Below are 19,748 nucleotides of genomic sequence, written 5' to 3' on the forward strand. Positions count from 1 at the left end.
AATGCTGGGGGAACTCAGCAGGTTAGCCACATCTATGGAAATGAATAAATAGTCGACATTTCGAACTGAGACCCTTTTCTCTTTCACCATTCCCCATTCCTGTTTCTTTCGCTCTATCTCCTAACTGCCCATCACCTCCTCTTCATCCTTCTCTTTCTTTCATGACCTTCTACCCTCTATCAGTCACCCTCCTCCTGCCCTTTATCTCATTCACCAAGCAATTTCACAGCTCTTTTCTTCACCCCATCCCCGTCTCCCAGTTTCATCTATCGCCTGCCACTTTGTGCTTCTTCCTCCCCTCCCCCCAGCTTCTTGCTCTGACTTCGCATCTTTTATTCCAGTCCTGAAGAAGAGACTCAGCGCAAAATGTTGACCATTTATTCATTTCCATACATGCTACCTGACCTGTTGAATTCCACCAGCATTTTATGTGTTTTGCCTTGGACTTCCAGCATCTGCAGATTTTCTCCAGTTTGTGATGCATTTCAATGTACATGTGATAAATAAGTTAATCTAAAATCTGAAGTTTATTTAGACATCGAGAAGCTGAGGTTGTACAGTATTATACAATATTTTGTTTTAAATACTAACATTTTGGCACAGATTTTTCACTGGAGGACACAAATAAACAATCACAAGAAATTCCTGCTTTTATTTTTATATTTTTATGGTTCGTTGTCTTTGAATTCTGGCAGAACTTTGTAAAGTCACTTAAGAAGAGAAAGGTTACTGTCAGTGTCTCATTGTGCCTGAGGTAATTTAATTTGTGCTTGCAAATTGGAATTTATATTAAGAATGTTCATTCTTAATATGAGGTTATCGCATCTTCACACTTATAACCTCTTTTCCTTTTGTTTTGAAATAGGTTTGCCAAACTATCTTATTAATGAGATGACTTCATTAAAATGTCTAGCTCCAGGCAAGGATTTATTTGATTAACAATATACTAATACCCATTGTGATATATGGGTTAAATAATTTCTGGATAAACTTAATGAGGTAACTTTGTCTGCCTACTGTCCTTTCACTGTTAATTAGTCAAAAGAACCGGATTCAAAACTCTTTAAGATAACTTTATTGAATATCAAATTTCTGCAAAAAACTAAATTAATACATGAATACTTCCAAAATTCATAGTTCTTCTGCAGATTCATTTAACACTGTAATAAAAGAAACTGAAACACCTGTGTTTCTTGTGAATTATTGTTTGCAATCAGATTTGCGTACTTAGCCTTGGCTAAGCATAGTCTTCGAACTTATTTTATTCAAAACATGCAATTAAACTGACGCCTCTGTGCACCATTAAGCAAACACAATCTGATATTTAGACTTTTTTTCATCTTTTTTGTCATTTGTGTTCTAAAAATATTAACTGTGATCTGCTTCTGATAACTAATTGATTATTTTCACATTTCAGCTATTATCAATATTTCATAGTCACTGCATGGAATACAAAGCTGTAAAACTAATTAGATCTGTCAAAATATTTCCTGATTTTAAAACACAAAAAAAAATTACTATTGCATGTATTAAAGAAATTGTGCAGTGAAGTACAGAAAGCATTTTTGAATTTTTAAATAATAGTTTCTCATTATAAATCCATCATAAATCAAAACTGGAGGCAACCTGTGCCTTCACCACTTTTACCATATCATAGAATGATGAAATTAACAAAGCAAAACTATTGTTCCAATTCCAAAGCTGGATATAATACTGTTGTAGATGGTCTTGGCATGAAATTCCAAGATGGTGTTTGCTACTGTATGACATTGATGTCCTTGCCATTTTAAAAATAATGTACAGCAAAGACATTCGATTACTTGAAAGAAAAGATAAATGATCGAAAGCATGTTTAACCTAACAACCAAGCCAGTCATGCTTCACACTGCCTATCTTGACAATCTTCAAGCTTTGATCTTCCAATTTAAGGTAGTACCAATCCTTGAAAAAGTAGCTGTGTCCTGTTCAAAATGAAGGAAAAAAAAAATCAATGCAAAATTATAAATGACAGGTTATGGCTTTTTGCTCCAGTTTAACACATATTTCACTTATATCCTGTCTAATGTAGCCAGCTAATGTATAGAAATATGAAATAAGTAACCTTGGTGACGTGCAGATATACGATCATTTATGACACTAAAGTAGTGAACAGTATAGTTCAGCCTCCTCAATCACAAAGGTGACACTGGTGATTTTGGACCTCAGTTAGTTCAAGGGCAGAAAACAAAAGGTGAAATTATGCAGATCCTGGCCTTTGTACAATGGTCATCCTCTACGCTAACATACTTTCTGTAATGATCACTTGCTAATGGTCAGCTCTGCAAATTCTGCCTTGGTCAGCTGGCAAGAAGAAAGACCCTGCTCATCTACCCTAATGGTCTTCCAACATCTCATGCTTTCAGAAGGCCTATTCATTGTTTCCAAATACAATGGATTCCAGTAAATTGGACTATTGGTTAACTGGGGTAGGTGCTTATTTGGAACAATTCTTAAAGAACAAAAATCTAATTGAGGAAACTGCCTGGTTTCCCTTTGTTTATTTAGGACAATATGCTGCTTAAATAGGACAGGAGATTGTTGTTGAGCATTCCAATTACTATCAGCTGTGTGTGCTTGTGCGGTCATTAACACTACCCTGTTCTTAGAGCCAACAATTTTTAAATAGCATCAGTTCCACGTGTTTGCATTCAAAAAGCAGTGATTTTTCAACACAGATGGTGAGAAATGAGCAGTAAGATAATTCAGAACTTGTTTTGCTCAGTACAGTTTCAAGCATTCAGGTTTAGAGATGCCACAAACACCTGGGAGTGAGAATGAAACTATTTCACTATGTCAACAAGTTAGGACCTACGAAGGTGGTATCAATAATCATCTTGAATCATACAATAAAGATGTAGATTTGGAGGAAGCAATCACTGAAAGGGTTGTATGAAGGAGGTCCATTATCTACATTAGATGCCTGCACTGATTTTGTTAACTTACAATGAGAAGAACACAGTTGCATATGCTTGTTGAATTCATCTGTTGATAACTAATACACAGTTTCATAGTACTGTAGTTTTCTCATTTGTTCCATATTTTATTTAAATACATAATTTGTTACTCAGTTAAATGGTAATTTGTCTTTTTATACTTTTTTTTAATGATTTCCATGAAACTTTGGCTAACTGGGCAGCCGTTTAATTGGGCCACAATGTAATGGTCCCAATTAACTGGAATCTACTGTACCTCTAATGATCAGCCTCATTTAGAAAATAGTAACAAACATTCACTTCAACCTTCATGAGCCTTTTCAAATGTGTGGGGCTGTGTCAGATGCTTTAGCAGTGATTGACTAACATACAGAATGTCCCCAGATCTAACGTTGATTCTGGGGATTGCATAAGAGTTTATCTGTTCTCTGACACAATCCCAATTTTTGAGTGGCAAGGGTGGCAAGTGAGCGGTCTGTAAACGGTAGGGGCCAGTACTGCAGCCAGCTAACCATTCTCTAGGGATCCACTGGCTAACCAACAGTATGTTTTCACCATTTTGTTTTTGGCACACATGTGGATAGTTTGCAAATTGAAGAATAGTTGGTGTTTACCCCAGGAGTAACAGAGTGGAAGTGGGAAGAGAAGACATTACCTGCAATTCTCTGGCTTTGACAGTTAACAGTGGATAAGCCAGACTGCATTGGAGGATGTATTACCAGTCAAATCAATGGACACAGACAGACTGTGAAGGATGGTATGTCATAGTTTATTCTTGTCACAGTCAAACTGTTTGACTTTTGTGACTTTGATAAGAACTGTTTCAGTGGAGGAAACCTGACTGGGGAGATTTAAATAGATTTCTGTGAATGATGGGCACATATGATTAGGAGAAGGAAGGGAGTCAGGGGAAAGGCAAGAACAAAGGAAGGGTTGTATATTAACTTTTCAAAGAGAGGGTGATGATGGGAGACTTGATGGAGCTGGACACTTATAGTTGATTGACCAAGATCTGACACTTGTCTCATCAGTCAGATGCTAATATAAATGGCTTGACTTCTGAAAGGAAACACAACAGAAATGCTGATGTTTGTATTCCCATAAGTACCAAATGCAAGGTTTCATCTGCATGCTAAAACTATAGGCTGAACTTGGAGTGCTGATGCTTTCTCTATGTGACCAACTCTCCCTGCACTGAGCTACTTCGTTGTAGAATCTCATGATTTTATATAGGTCTGTTCATCTCATAACAGATGTGAACATCCAACTATATGTGATAACAACAAAATCCACTCCAACTCATTTCCATGGGCATCAGTCCTCAGTAACAATGCTTCCAGTCATCTCCATCGCACCAGTCTTGAAACAAAGCTAGCCACCAGATTGTGTGTTAAGTCCAAACAACCTGGGCATTGAAATGTACTGTACGTAGCAAAACTTTACCTTCCTTTCCAAGTAGCCCACCCTTTTAAAACTCTTGGACTTTTCCTTACTTATGGTCAGAATAAGTATTAATTAACAATCCCATCACCTTTAACACAGCAAGTAAGTCACATCATTATCGTTGTTTTGAAGTGGTATTGGTATTGGTTTATTATTTCACATGGACAGAGAAACAGTGAAAAACTTAATTTTGCAAGCCATCCATACTAATTCTTTTAAAACATAATCACACTGAGGTAGTACAAAGGAAAAGCAACATTAGGGTGCAGAATATTATTAACTGATGTTGAAGTGAGCAGAGACAGTATGCCTTAAACCTCTAGCAATGATACTTAGCACAAATACAAAGTTCTAATAGATAAGTTTAACCCATGCGATGCATTATCAACTCTTGCCCATTTACCTGGTGGACTTCAAGTCCATTACACTGTTCATATCAATATCAACAATGTGCCATCTTTACATATGCTAAGTTAATCGAGCAGGGAAACGGCGACTGTGGAGAGAGAACCATTAAAAGTATGTACCAGGAAATGAAGTTTATTCAACAGCTGTTTGGGGGGTAATAGGGTTGATGGAAGAGCAGGGAGACTCATGGGCATGATGGGGCACTAAAAGGAGATGTGGTCCAGACAGGTGAAAATCTCAGGAAAGATCTGTTTTCAAGGCGAATGAAAATGCAAAATTCAGAGGACCTTCCTTTACGAACCTGACTTTGACTTCCAAAATGAGTCTATCGCATGCTTATAGATATGGTTAAGCAGAATGCCCAACTATTTAGGTTGGTTGGAGTAGGTGGTGAGGGTGGTTGGCTGGTGAGTCACTGAAGTAAAACACCTTGGCAGTTCTTAGTGCCAATAGTTAAGTGGCTTAACTATTGGTCTTTATCCCCCAATACATTCATTTGCCTAAGCTGTTGCTTTCTAAGATTTTGAAAGAAATGTTGAGCCTGTGTATAATGTCATTACAGACTTTTGTTATTGCAATGATTTGTCTAAGTCATGTACAGGCCTTATTTGTAGCAAACTGATACAGTTATAAATATGCGTGTTGGTTCTCAGGGTGCACCATAGCAAGGAAAACATTGTTTGGCTTCCTGGTTTTTAACAAGTGATATCCCATGGTTTTGGTCTACTTTGAAGACAGAGCTCACCATTTTCAAAGGACTTTAGGGCACAGTCCAAGTTATCCGGGATCCCATTCCAGGCATCTGCAATTAACTTAGGGAATCCGGCATCCATTTTCTTCTTGGTTTCATTGTATCTGCAATTGTTTAAAATCCAACCCTTTAATTATTGTAAAATGACGTAATCATAATAAGAGCGATGATTGAATCTTACTTCTTGAAAACTGTGACAAGATAATATAATATGCAGCATTGTTAAATCTAGTGTTTTACATTTTGCACATTTAAGGGAATAAAGAAATGTTCTGAAAACTATCATCCGAAAATAAAAACATCACTACGGTAATTAATATTTAAAGCTTCAACTTACCTCCAAAATTTGTCACCTGCAAAGAGGTAGGTCTTCTTGTTTCTCTTCCAGTTAAAAGCTGCATCAATTCGTGGCAAGTTACTTGGTAGCCCAAGTGCAGTTATTTTCTTAGGGTATCCTTCCTCCAGATCATTGGCAGTATAAACCCAGAACTGATCTCCTAAGTAAAGGGAACCATTGTTTTGGTAGTATTGTAATATGACTGAACATTGCTGACAGGCCATTTCTTAGCGTTAGCAGCCATGTGCTCTATAAAACGGCTTTTTTCTTCTAAACTTATTCTCACTTTGTGATATTTGAATTTATTTTCTGAAATAAATGATAAAGTTTTTTTCCAAAACTACTGGAGAAAGTTGATCTACAATTAAATCAAAGGTTATTGCACCATCAAAAATAATTATTTTCCCCTTTCACATTTGACATAATCTTTAATCATAGAATTATATAGAATAGTACAGCACATTACAGGCCCTTCGGCCCACAATGTTGTGCCGACCCTCAAACCCTGCCTCCCATATAACCCCCCACCTTAAATTCCTCCATATAGTTGTCTCTTAAACTTAAACTTCACTAGTGTATCTGCCTCCACCACTGACATAATTGCTTCCAGATGTAACATTGGGCTGTTAGTGGTTCAAAATGTGGAAAATGCTTATTTCTGAAAATGTCTAGCTAAATCAATATGCTCATAGGATTTACCTCAGAATTTGCAAAGCATATACAGTTTTGCAAAAAGAATGGTTAAAATGGATTATTGCCTTTTAGGAAATCGGTAGTTGCAAGCTGTTTTTAAGAAGATAACAAATTGACTAAGTTATGTATATTTGTATGTTTGTGGATGTTCCCTTATGTTTGGCCATGTCTTTCATCGGTATCTAGAAGTTTGTTGAATAAAATATTTACTTTATGTATTTACTTAACTAAAAGAGATGAATATTGAAATTGATACCTGCAAAGAATATGGTTTTCTCTCTCAGCGGTTCCTCATAGGCGGCATCAATTTTTTCAGGCAATCCAGACCAATACATCGCCACTAAGTTTGGCCCTGATGGTGTGGTATTGGGACTTGTGGTCCTCCAAAAGAATCTAACAGAACAAATGATTTTAGGAAATATGCAATAGTCTAATTCATTAGCTTACCCAGCTGATCAATGTATGCAGCATTTATGGCTGCAGCAAAGTTATTATTTCCCTCTCCTTTTGAGATGATTCCTTTTAACAATTGTTTTCTAAAAAAATGTTAAAGATACCTGCAAATAAATTAAAATGATATGAAATATTTGTTTTACATTTCTGGCAAATGAAGAATAACTTTGTCAACTGCAAACTGGTAATTCTATCACATTAAATACATAAAGAAATAATTATTATCTTTAGACTTTCACTCAGATAAAGTTTAAGTAACTACTTTATTGAATAATTAAGACAAGAGCATGTGATTACACAGCTTTCTACTAAACTAGCAAAACTGGAACATTAGCAGAAAACAATGTCTTTATTGAGAATCTGGAGATGCGTTCTTTATAAAAGAAATGAAAAAGCCATCATACCTTAAAATTTCTGTTGGTTTGCTATCCTTAACTTCACCATGGATGGTCTCAAGACCAACTGCTAAAAGGAGGAAGGATGGGATTGCGACTAGCAACCCCATCCCGTACAAACCCAGAGCTACAGCAACACCAACAGAAGCTACAAAAACCTCATCCTTGGGGACAACTTGGAAGGCTAGCTGGACAGAGGACTCAGGCAAGTTGCTGTTGGCAGCCTATGCCCCAGTAGAAATGGCGGGCTTTAAATAAGTATGATGCTATCCTGAACAGAAATTTTAATTAGGGGAATCTGGGCACATTGAAGAAGTATCATTTAACAGTGTGCTAGGGTAGAATAAAATAGATGAATCCAGAATCTATTTTACATCACTTCAAAACTTTTTATTTCTTTTTGATACATTTAATGGTAAATAAGAATGTATATAAAATGGGGAAAGCACCCTTACCGATCTTTAAAGAAGAACAGTTCTCTCCTTATTAGAGTAATTGCATCAAAGATCAAATTCCCCTTACACAGATCCAATGGAGTGACAGGACCCTGTGTTGGTGGCAGAGGCTTATCGGTTGGCACGCCTTAAGTGAATGCAAAGGACACAAAATTGTTTGCAGTTGATGGGATGCAGTAAGAATGTTAATTATTGTTGAGCCCTTTCAACAATAATATATTGATATGTTTATAACTCAGTTAAAGTTACATCCTGATAATGTCTCACAAATCTACAATTTTTTTCCTCTCAATTATCCTTGGACTGATATTCAGCTGGTCTCTTATGGACTGAACCATGTTTAAGTTGCAGCTGCTTAAAATACAATGAAAATGTTTAAATTTTTGAACAACTGAATAAAATTTAGAACAAAATTCTAAAGTTTCTCTCAAGGTTTCTTGACATTGCACTTTATAAATAAGTAGAGGAATAAAGGAGAGGCTGTACTCTGTTTTTAAGTTGCAATGTGCTTTACACTCTATTTGAATACTTTTTATTCATAGTTAAGTCCATATGCAGTGTACTAAACAACTTATTAAGGTTCCATTATGATTTTATCTACTGCTACTGTACCGTAAAGTTTCTGAATGCCAGAAATATCATCTTGAGGGAGCCTGAAGTTTCTGGTGTAGGTGTAAATTGGGCTCATCAGTGCTCCAGGGTCTTGGGAATGATCTAAACCAAGTGCATGGCCAAACTCATGAGCAGCAACCAGGAAAAGACTATAACCTGTCAGAAATAAAAAGAAAAATCAGCGCTACTTTTGTCAAAAAATAATAAAATAAGGATACAAACTATATTCTAATATTTCTATAGTTAACCCTTATCCAAATATTAGAGATGCATTTCAACTTCCCCCCTCACCCACTCAAACACACTGACCATGAGCATTTGCAATCCTGGCATAATGCTTGGCATAACTGCATGGCCACTGGTTGTTTCGTCCTCAAACCTCTGAGTGCGGTAGGGAGCCCAAGAATTAGTCTGGGAACCTGTGATGACAAGCCTTGGCCTCAACTTTGGTTACAAGGAAGTGCTATTGGGAGCACTGTGGAATTGGAACCCACCTTGAACTTGCCTTGGTTGGCACATATTACCTATCTTCATCTGTATTCCGCTCAACCTTACCATAACTTTATCATAATGAGAAACCAGAAGCAGCCAATTCCACCCAGCACAGGACCACTATTCTACTGAGGAGGAAGAGGAAAAGACCTAGGACATTACGCCTCATATCAAAAAAAACATTACATATATACTGGCAATATGGGGATTGAATAGGTTTAGCTAGGGGGTAAGTTTCAGATGGAAAGATACACAAGCACTAGATGATTGGAATCACAGCAAAGAGAAACTAATGACCCAGCTTCCTAAGGGGGGGGGGGAGGAAATCACACTATTTTTTACCCCAGATGACACGAGTGCATTGCTATAGAATGCTGATGTGAATTCATGAACAAATGCTAATTGTATTATCATTAGAGTTATATAGACATCAGGTGGCATGGGACAAGTCAACCTTTAACCTGTCACAGTAGCATATACATGCCAGAACTGTGCATGAGCTCCTGTGCTGGATGTGGTATGTATGCTGTACCACCCAGTGGCCATACTTAATATAGTGGCTAACTGAGCCAAGAAGACACAGGGGAAAGTCATTTAGCATCACCGTGTCTCCGTGAAGTCTTGTGCCAAACCAGTTAGAGCTCTGCTTGCTATAACACAAGGACAGATCAAGGACAAATTTCTGCTGTGATAGGATATACTGCAATTCCTTTAAGGCAGGAAGCCAACAGAGGGCAGTGCTCTGTTGTCATCAGGGAACACTCTGCTCTCCAATCAAGGACCTGGCAATGCTCTGAAGGCTGCTTTGGTAAGTATGCAATCTGCCTTACTAAAGATCTACAGCTGTAATCTGGCTCGTCCCACGAGAGTCCCACTGGCACTGTAAATCTTCTTCCTCAACCATTTTTCTCCTCTCCAAGATTCTCAAGGTATGCCTTTAACTGTGCCCTACAGACAGACTGAAGACCAGTAAGCCCAAATGCAACCTGTATTAAGCTCTGGAAACATAGCTGGAAGATGCTCACATCAAGGAGTAAAACACCGGACAATCAGTATAAATGTTGCAGTATTAAGTTTCTTCTGGTATTACTTTGTAGTTTCCTTTTTTGGAGCATTTATTATCCCCTATTTATTAAATGTCCTTGAACACAGACATATTGTGTTAACACATTACTTTAACCTATGTCATTTGCCAAAACCCCTTTCCACTTCAATGATGTGTGAAAGTAATCACTGTCAGGAAATGACTACGTCAAGTCATTGAGAATATTATTACTGGCAGATTTCCTTACACCACCCAGTGGAAGCTCACGCTGCCTGGCTTTCCCTTCGAATTAGCCTAGTTTCAGATGAAATTCAGGTGTGGATGGAATTAGCAGGGGATTTTAGAGAAGAAAGAATTGTGAAGATTAAATCTAAGAACTTGCAAGTTCAGTGAACATTCCTTACTCCTATTATGTTGTGCATTATTATTGAAACTTGTAACTGAGTTAGAGCTCCAATTCTTTTCACAATATTTTACATCGTAATAATAGGCATCGTACCAGCTGATCTTCTTCTCAAGCCTTTATCGTGTCATAATGTGGACCATGCAGAAGTCTAAATGTTGACTGAATTTTTGACCTTGCTGGCTCTGATAGTTGCCAGCAGCGATCAACGTGGTTAGAGCATATTTTCCAAGGTTTTTGCTCTGCACTAAGACCAGCCTTCTCCTTCTCTCTTCTGAAACATCCCAGGCAAATTCTTAGTCATTCTCTAATCCATGAACCAGCAGATGATATCAAGGTCTGAAGCCATTTCAGGAGAGTACTGCTGATGATGCAGACTGCAATAGCATTCCTCACTAGGTACTTGTCCATGCCATGGCCTACAACACCAATAGGTTGCACTTGCTGAAGTAGAGACAAAAGTCAGAAGTCAAGGAAAGAGGGTCTAGGACGTATCCTTCAAGATACAGCCTATAGAGAAATGTTCTGTCTGAAATAAGGCAAGCTGGAGTTAACCATGGATTATTGATTCAGAGAATAATCACCCAGGCAAGACTGAAAGATGACCCAGAGATGGAATTTATGTGAGGTTATTGACCTTGAACTATGAAAGGTCAACAATCCTTAAAAGTCCAATTGCTATTTCAGACTGAAGACACGAGACTGCAGATGCTGGAGGAAAAAATCAAACTGCTGGAAGAACCGAGCAGGTCAAGTAGCATCTGCGGAGAAAAAGCAACAGTTTAACTGAAACACTGACCACCTCCTTGCATCCAAAGACACTGTGTAATTCACTGAGTTCCTCCAGTAATTTGTTTGTGCTGCTACTTCAGACTAGTGATTGGTACTCAAGGAGTAGACAAAATCTCTTTTCCTTGAATAGAGAACACCAGCAAATTCTCTGATGCTGTAGTATACAGTACACAATGAAATGCATCACAAATTAGACACCACTGCCTCGAAAAAATTGGTCTCAGACTTTTCCTCTACAGCAGGGGTCCCCAACCTTTTTTGCACCGCGGACCGGTTTAATATTGACAATATTCTTGCGGACTGGCCGACAGGGGTGATGTGTTAATCACAACTGGAATATAGGTGATAATTCAACTATATGTCACTTATCAGTGGCTAATACACTTAATTTTGTTTCTAAGGGTTTATCTAACGAATTTAATGTTAAACACACAGCGCATATTTTCCTCGCATGAATATAGTGATAAGTCAATTATGTCATAAGGGGGTTCCTTTTGTCCAGTCTATTCCGCAATTTGGTTTTCGTTGCATTCATTGCAGAAAACCCCACTTCGTAGAGATATGATGTTGGAAATGGAAGCAACATTTTCAGTGCTTTCGTGGCTGTCTGAGGATATTCAGCCTTGACTTTGATCCAGAATGCCAGCAGAGATGTTATGCCAAACATACTTTTTAGACCACCATCATTTGCAAACTCAAGGAGTTGATACTCTTCCCGTGCTGACATGAATGATTCACTGGGGACGTTCACAAATGGGTCACAGACCCATTCCTTTGCACGTCTTGGGTTATTTGCAGTTGGGAAGTAACGCTCGAGTTCTGTCGACAGCGAAGACAGGTGTTCGCACACCAGCTGTGAGCCTCAGTCTCTCCCAAATTCCCAGCTAATGTTGGGAACATGTCAAATATGCCTCTGTCCACTCGCCGTCCCCACAGTTCCAGTATCGCTGTGAAAGTAGACATTTTATCTGCCAACTTGAAGACAGTTGTCATTCTCCCCTGAAGTGACAAATTGAGTTCATTGAGCAGGTTGAAGATGTCACACAGATAAGCGAGTTTTGCTATCCGCTTCTCATCACTGAAGTGTGCTGCCAGTGGTGACTTTTTTCCAGAAAGAAATCTCTGTAGTTGCTTTCCTAACTCAAAAACCCTGGCCAGGGCACTCCCCCTTGATAGCCACCTGACTTCAGTGTGTTTGAGAAGGCATTTGTGCTCTGCATCCATTTCCTCGCAAAGCTGCTCAAATAGACGTGAGTTAAGGGCTTTTGCTTTGATGTGATTGATAACTTCAAGAACGTCACTCAATACGCTGTTAAGATCAGGTGACATTTTTCGGCTAGCCAGCATCTCCCTGTGTGTGACACAGTGTGTAGACTGGCATTCAGGAGCAACCTCTGACTCGGGCAGTGAAACCAGACTCATTAAGCCGTTCCAACAGCTGTGCTTCGATGTCCTCCACTATGTCATCGATTCTGCTTGAAACTGTGGTGGCTGAAAGAGAAACCTGTGCCATCTTGTTAGCTGCAGCTTCTCCCAGCAGTTCATGGCACATGTCCATGGCAGCAGGCAGAATCAATTCTTCACCAACAGTGAAAGGCTTCTTAGCCTTAGCAATACGGCTAGCCACTAAGTACGATGCTCTCAGAGCAGCAGCATTTGTGGAGATGGTGGCTCTCAGCACTTGCTTCTGTTCCACTTGCTCACGTTTTTTCCGCTCAAAAAACTCAATGGATTTGCCTTTAAGTGCAGGGTGCTTGGACTCAAGGTGCCGAAGCAGTTTTGAGGGCTTCATTGTCTCATTAGACAGCTTGTCTCCACATATCACACACAGGGGGCTTGGAGCCTGCGAGTCACTGGTCGCAAGAAAGCCATATTTTTATGTACGACTCGTCATATTTTCTGTTGAAGGAAGCTTTCTTTCTTTTGCAGTCTCGGCTTCAGCTGTCTCTGCGTCATCATCATCGTTAGGCCTTTTATGTCCCCTACCACCTCTTCCAGAGAAACTCCCAAGCGACGTTTGTTTTTCACTCATCGAGTAGTTGTAGATTAATGACCGACTGATCTCCTCGTGTGGGTAATGACCTCGCGTGCGTTCCAGTTCAACAGTGGGCGTGACAGGCAATGAGGAAAGGTGCAGTTGACTCATATCATTTTCTGGCGGCCCAGTAGCACATGCTTTGCGGCTCGGTGGTTGGGGACCACTGCTCTACAGGCTTGATTTTGGTATCACACAGAGAAGACTGCAGGTCTACGTCAACCCTGCTGTCAGAAAGTGGGCTTCCATTTAACATGCTCTTCAGAGTGCAGGCGAGTGGTGTTCCAAAGATTCTTGGAGGATAGGGTCCATGGAATGAACTTAGCTTCCCTTCTTGTCTCAGGGTACCTTCAATGCATCCCTCACAGCACCAAATCATGCAATACCTCCACTGAACATTCCATGATGGGTCTTAAAGAGGCAGTACACCTCACTCTAATTCACTGTAGTCAATGGCTGCATATTCCTTAAAAAGCAAACAACCTCTACTGATCTGCAGCAGACTTGCATAAACGGCACCTTAAATTGAACTGTTTAACAAACTGGACAAACAATCTTTGTTGTGGCCAATGATTTGTGTGGAAACTTGACCTAATTCCTCCTGGCAATTGTTTAAATGAGCCTTGTACAAAACATGACATCGCCTTCACATTAACATCCATACAACAAACACTTGATCTACAATCACATGCAGAGTTTCCTGAAACGTGATTCTTGAGGAATATCCCGCCTTTTTGCGACTTACTCAATTTTGTAATATATAATTCTGAGACAGCTAGCTCAGTGCAATCCAATTTCTAGGCATCTGCACCTATGTAATACACACAAAATGCTGGAGGAACTCAGCAGGCCAGGCAGCATCTATGGAAAAGAGTACAGTCGACGTTTCAGGCTTTTCCATAGATGCTGCCTGGCCTGCTGAGTTCCTGCAGCATTTTGTGTGTGTTGCTTGGATTTCCAGCATCTGCAGATTTTCTCTTGTTTGTGCACCCTTGTAGTACCTTTCAAGATCTTAGGATTTTTCAAAGTGTTTTTACAACCTAAAGATCATTTTGTGCATTGTGCTCTCTGTCATTATGTCAGGATATATTAACAACCACTCTATGTCACAGTCATGGTTGGCAGCACACATCAGAGAAGCCTCAGGCTTTAAGCTGCTGTTACATAGTTCTCTAAGAGTTGGCAAGCTTTGAGATAATAAATTTCTTTTCAAAAAGTTACGTGCAAGTCTGATCACTACTTTGTTATACACGTTGTCCCCTTCCAAATGCTTTCAACTTTTGTCTACCATTTACCATCGTCCGGGCAGAATCCCCACTTGCTGTCTTCATCATAGTTTCCAGTGGTTGCACACCACATCAGGCCATCATTACGTCCACTGGAGGTGCAGGAGTTATAAGTAGTACCAAGGAAAACAAAAGGAAATACGCAGGGGTTTCCATCTGAATTCCCTCCGGTAGTTGACAGGGCTGAAATGAAGAAATCAGTCCAATGAGCAACATAACAAAAATTATAAATCAACAAATTACATACAAGTAGTATATTGATCAAAATATATTTCTACAAACTCCTTTTATTAGAAGCCATCACATTGATTATGACCTGAAGTGTACTGTTCAATAAAGATACCTAAAAAGTACCAACCATAGCCTAAATCAATTGTAACTTCGTTTTGGTTCTGCCACAGGTACATGTAAATAAGATTTGTTTGTCCAAGATTTAAAAAAAGGACATTAATACCTAATTTTAAAACACAACATAATTGGATCCTTTCTGCCAGTTGTGGGTTCAGGACCATTCTCTGTAGAAATACTTATTAAGTTTACGTCACATGGTATGAATTTTTATTTTATAATCTCCCCAGAACTCAGTCCAAGACATTATAGGTAATCTATCTCTGATGAATACTAACAGCTTTTTACAAGTAGTTGGAAATCCAAAACTTCATGTTACTTTTGGAAGTGATACATTTTTGTAAGCCCAACAACCATATTGAAGTGATTATTCTGAGCAAACAATTTCACCCAAGAACTTATTTTAAAGAACATTTTGCCAAAATGTATTGTTCCTGAACGATCAGACTTTGTTATGCTGCATGGCAAAAGTCCATTTGAAGCAGAAAAGAAATACCACATTGATGATCTGACAAGTGTCCACTGGTTTTATTTCCTAATAACTATTGCACTGGGAGAATAAAGAGTAAATTACTGGTTGTTGAGCGCAGCTGAGACACCATGAGAATTTATCAAACTGTTCTCAATAGAAAAAGGACCAGTTTTGGAAAAGTTGAGATTTAAATGGCCTTCATGATAATGATAGCAAAAGTTTGGGCAATTATGCTAGAACCACTTATTACATATGTGGTGTTTGCAATATTGGATGCTTATCCTATTAAGAGTTACAACATATGACCAACCGTTCCCTGTGTATGTTAAATTTCTGACGATCTGCTACTAATGATTAAATCACCCAACACAAAAACAGGCCATCTAACCCTCAATGTCCATGTTGACCTTCAAGCACCAACCTAAAGTAACTCTGTTCAACAGCACTTAGCCTGTAGCCTTCTATGCCTCGGTAATTCATACATGAGCTGATATATCTTCAATGCTCTTGTGTAGATAATATCTTGAATGCATCCAACACCCATTCCAGTACACCATCCTCTGGAAAATATGCTCCTTCAGACCCCTCTCTCAGTATCTTTCCCAAAATGTATGCTCTCAGTTTTAGATACTTCTTCAATGGGGAAAGGTTTCTTCAGATCTGGCTCTCTGGGTGTTGATTCATATGCTCTTTCCCCTCCCACAGTTCCACGCTCCTTTTAAACTCACCCTAGTTCCATTTCCTCTGCTCTTTCTACCTGTGCTTTCCACATTCCCTCTGAACTCTAAGGGACAAAGCTCCATACTCCCTTTAAACTGTTTCCAGTGTTCCCCCAAAACTCAATGGGTTCACTGGAAAGTTTACTGCAAGATTCGACTGTGTAACATCTTGAAGACAAAGTGAAATAAATAATAATGTTCAAATATTATTAAAGAATAACATCCAATAATCCAGAAAGCTTGCTAGTCTGACAACAAAGGCTGAACAAATTGGATTAATTGAGTTTTTACCGTATTGCTTCAAAGTTCAAAATAAATTAATTGTTAAAGTACATATATATCACTATGTACAAGCCTGAGATTCATTTTCTTGTGAGCAATCACAGTAAATGCAACACAATTTAATCAATAAAAGATCACATCTAACAGGATGGACAAACAACCAATGCGCAAAAAAAAAACAATAAACTGTGTAAATACTAAAATTAAAAAAACACTAATAAATAAATAAGACATAAGTATTGAGAACATGACATGAAGAGTCCTTGAAAGTGAGTCAATCAGTCGTGGGAACAGTTCAGTGATGGGGTGAATGAAGTTATCCCCTCTGGTTCAAGAGCCTGATAGCTGAGGCATAATAACTGTTCCTGAACCTGATGGTGTGGTCTTGAAGCTCCTGTACCTTCTTCCCATGGTTGCAGCGAGAACAGAGCATGGCCTGGATGGTGGGGGCCCATGTAAATGTGGTCAATGGTGGGGAGGATTTTACCCGTGATGGACTGCGTCATATCCACTACTTTTTGTAGGCTTTTCTGTATAAGGGTATTGGTGTTTCCATACCAGGCAGTGATGCAACCAGTCAATATACTCCCCACTACATATCTACAGACGTTTGTCTAAAGTTTTAAGTGACAAGTTAAATCTAAATGAGCTTCTAAGAAAGTAGAGGAATTGCCATGCTTTCTTCATAATGGACCTTACGTGCTGTACTCAGGACATATCCTCTGAAATTAGAACACCAAAAGAATTTAAAGTTGCTGACCCTCTCCACCTCCGATCCCCCGATAAGGACTGGTTCATGAATCTCCTATTTCCTCCTCCTGAAGTTACTAATCATCTTCTTGGTCCTGCTGACAATTGAGTGAGATGTTGTTGTTGTTGCTGTGAGATTTTGCAGCCAAATTTTCAATCTACCTCCTATGCGCTGATTCCTCACCACCTTTGATTTGGCCAATGACTGGCGTTGTCAGAGAACTTAAAATATGGCATTGGAGCTGTGCTTAGTGACACAGCCATAAATATAAAGTGAGTAGAGCAGGGGGCTAAGCACACAGCCTTGTGGTGCACCTGTGCTGATGGAGATTGTGGAGGAGGTTTACCACAGGACTGAATTGGTTTACATTTCCAGATGCAAACTACAGTAAAGAAGCTATCCAACAATGCAAGTTTTTCTTTTGTTTAATAAATGTACCCTCTTTGTTAGTCATGAACTATTTTCCAGTCTCTGAGAGTGAAATACTGAGTCGTATATGTGAGATTTGTATCTACAGTTCACCCTGATGACCCTGTAACTGTAATAAATATTTGGCATCCCCTATGCTGGGTGAATTCAAAGGGCAGATTGTCTGCTGTTTTAGTGGATTGTGGCCTACATTAAAAATGGCCCGCCATCACAGGGAGGAGAAATTGTTGAAAACTGATATTACCGCATTCAGTGTCACTGTTCAATAATCCTTTAACTTGTCTTACAAACTAAAGTACGGTTTGATCAGTTTAATGACCACCTTACAAGAGGAGTTGAGGGTGCAGCAAAGGAAGGACATGATTATTTAAAATCACACCAGAAGTTCCATTGAAGAAGTAGGTAAGGAAGACATTTTGTACTTACAAGGCACAATGGAAATTATGTATGACTTTATTTTAAAATAGTACTGTATACTGTAGCTAACACACTTTAAACAAAAGTTGGCATACTATCAGAAAGGAAACATGCAGTACAAACTGTGTTAGCCTTTTGAAAGCACAGCCTCATATTATTCATGAGGCACTTTGTAATGTTGTGAGAAAGTCCATTAGATGCAGTCAGCAAAAAGATTCCACAATAATCTTTATATGTGCAGAAGCTTACCACACATTTTTTTGTTCCAACACATGTTATTCTTCCATCTGCTGACAGGAAAAGGCAGCTCATAAAAGGAGATTATGAAGTTTGTTATTCTTAACTCCATAACCCATGAATTTTTGGCATGGAAGCAAAAAGGGGAATCAGGGAGACGTGGTTCAGGAAATAAGGAAAAGAAAAACAAACTGCAGATACTGGAAGACTGAAAGAGAAGCTAAAAAAATACTGGGAAAAAAACTACAGATTAGGCAGCAGTTGTGGAAAAAGAAACTGTTAACCTTTCAATTTAAAGCCCCTTTTTCAGAACTTAGAAAGAGAAAAAAAGAAAGAAAATTGATCTAGGTGGCAGAGAAGGTGGGGAGGGTAATGGCTGATAAAAGGGGATTTCTGTAATAGGTTGAACTAATGTGCCTATTGAAAGGCAGTTGAGTTCCTTGGTTCAGAGATTCTCACTATTTACTGAAGCCTATTTTAGATGTTTGACTAACCTACCGGGACCAGGTTCTAATGTTATACTAACGTCATGAAAACTTCCCCTTATTCATATTAAAACTGGAGATATGATTAAAATGAGTATAAAAGTGCTGTTAGTGGCTTGACTGCAAGTAGCCAGCATGCTTCATGTTGCTCAGCTCTATATGCACATCCGACAGGCCCCAATCTTCAGAAGCCCTTAACGCATTGAGACTATGTCAAGCAAGGTACAAGATTGCCGCAGGTGATAAGATTCAATTGGATACAAGTACATAAGAAAGGCAAGAGTTACCAAAATTTGGGATATGGAATAAAAATGCACTCTATTGAAATTTACATGAAAAATGTAAACAAATAAAGATAATGCTTATTATTTTTCAACATGTATTTCTTGTAGAAAATTGTGATATGGACTCTTTTCTAGAAATGCACCCCTTTATAATAAGGGGTTCAAAGTAAATTTATTATCAAAGTGTATATATGTGTGTGTGTGTGTGTGTTTGTGTGTGTGTGTGTCTGTGTGTGTGTGTGTGTGTGTATATATATAATACACACACACACACATATGCAGCCCTGACATTCACAGTAAATACAAAAATGCCTATGTATCATTCCCTTCATATCACATTGTCAATTTCCATATTTTTATGGAGAGACTTCGCTGAAAAATTATATAAAATATGTCGTGCATTTTGCTCCTTCTTGCTGTACTGCACAAAAGTTGACAATACCTTGTTCTGGGCAAAACCCATATTTTCTGTCTGCATCATAATTGTTGGTCGTGCTACACCACCTATAGCCATCGGTTCTTCCTTCAGTTGTACAACTATCATATCGCCTGCCTTCAAAGGTAAAAGGAAACGAGCACGGCGCTCCTTCACTATTTCCACCCATCGTAAATAGTACTGCAAGGAAGCAGAACTTGTTATAGATTCACGCAGAGCAAACAATTTTGATGTAAAATTATCACACAGGCGCATCCTGGCATACAAGTTAGTTCAAGCACATAGCAAAAATCAAGATTTCATTGTTATTATTGAA

At 38.7% G+C, this 19,748-nt stretch overlaps 1 protein-coding gene across 1 annotated transcript in view; it reads right to left on the reverse strand.

The window, feature by feature from the left end:
• Nucleotides 1-1,057: 1,057 nt before the first annotated feature.
• mmp2 (matrix metallopeptidase 2) overlaps nucleotides 1,058-19,748 on the reverse strand; it is a 37,240-nt gene continuing 18,549 nt past the window's right edge. The window contains exons 6-13 of the mRNA XM_063066840.1: nucleotides 19,439-19,612; nucleotides 14,582-14,755; nucleotides 8,520-8,675; nucleotides 7,908-8,034; nucleotides 6,861-6,997; nucleotides 5,912-6,071; nucleotides 5,569-5,678; nucleotides 1,058-1,961 (exon numbers count right to left, since the gene is read on the reverse strand). Of these exons, the coding sequence (XP_062922910.1) occupies nucleotides 1,858-1,961; nucleotides 5,569-5,678; nucleotides 5,912-6,071; nucleotides 6,861-6,997; nucleotides 7,908-8,034; nucleotides 8,520-8,675; nucleotides 14,582-14,755; nucleotides 19,439-19,612 (1,142 nt within the window). The 3' untranslated portion in view covers nucleotides 1,058-1,857. The remainder of the gene's footprint in view (nucleotides 1,962-5,568; nucleotides 5,679-5,911; nucleotides 6,072-6,860; nucleotides 6,998-7,907; nucleotides 8,035-8,519; nucleotides 8,676-14,581; nucleotides 14,756-19,438; nucleotides 19,613-19,748) is intronic.

This window comes from Mobula hypostoma, chromosome 14, assembly GCF_963921235.1.
Source record: "Mobula hypostoma chromosome 14, sMobHyp1.1, whole genome shotgun sequence".
Taxonomy (NCBI): Eukaryota; Metazoa; Chordata; class Chondrichthyes; order Myliobatiformes; family Myliobatidae; genus Mobula; species Mobula hypostoma.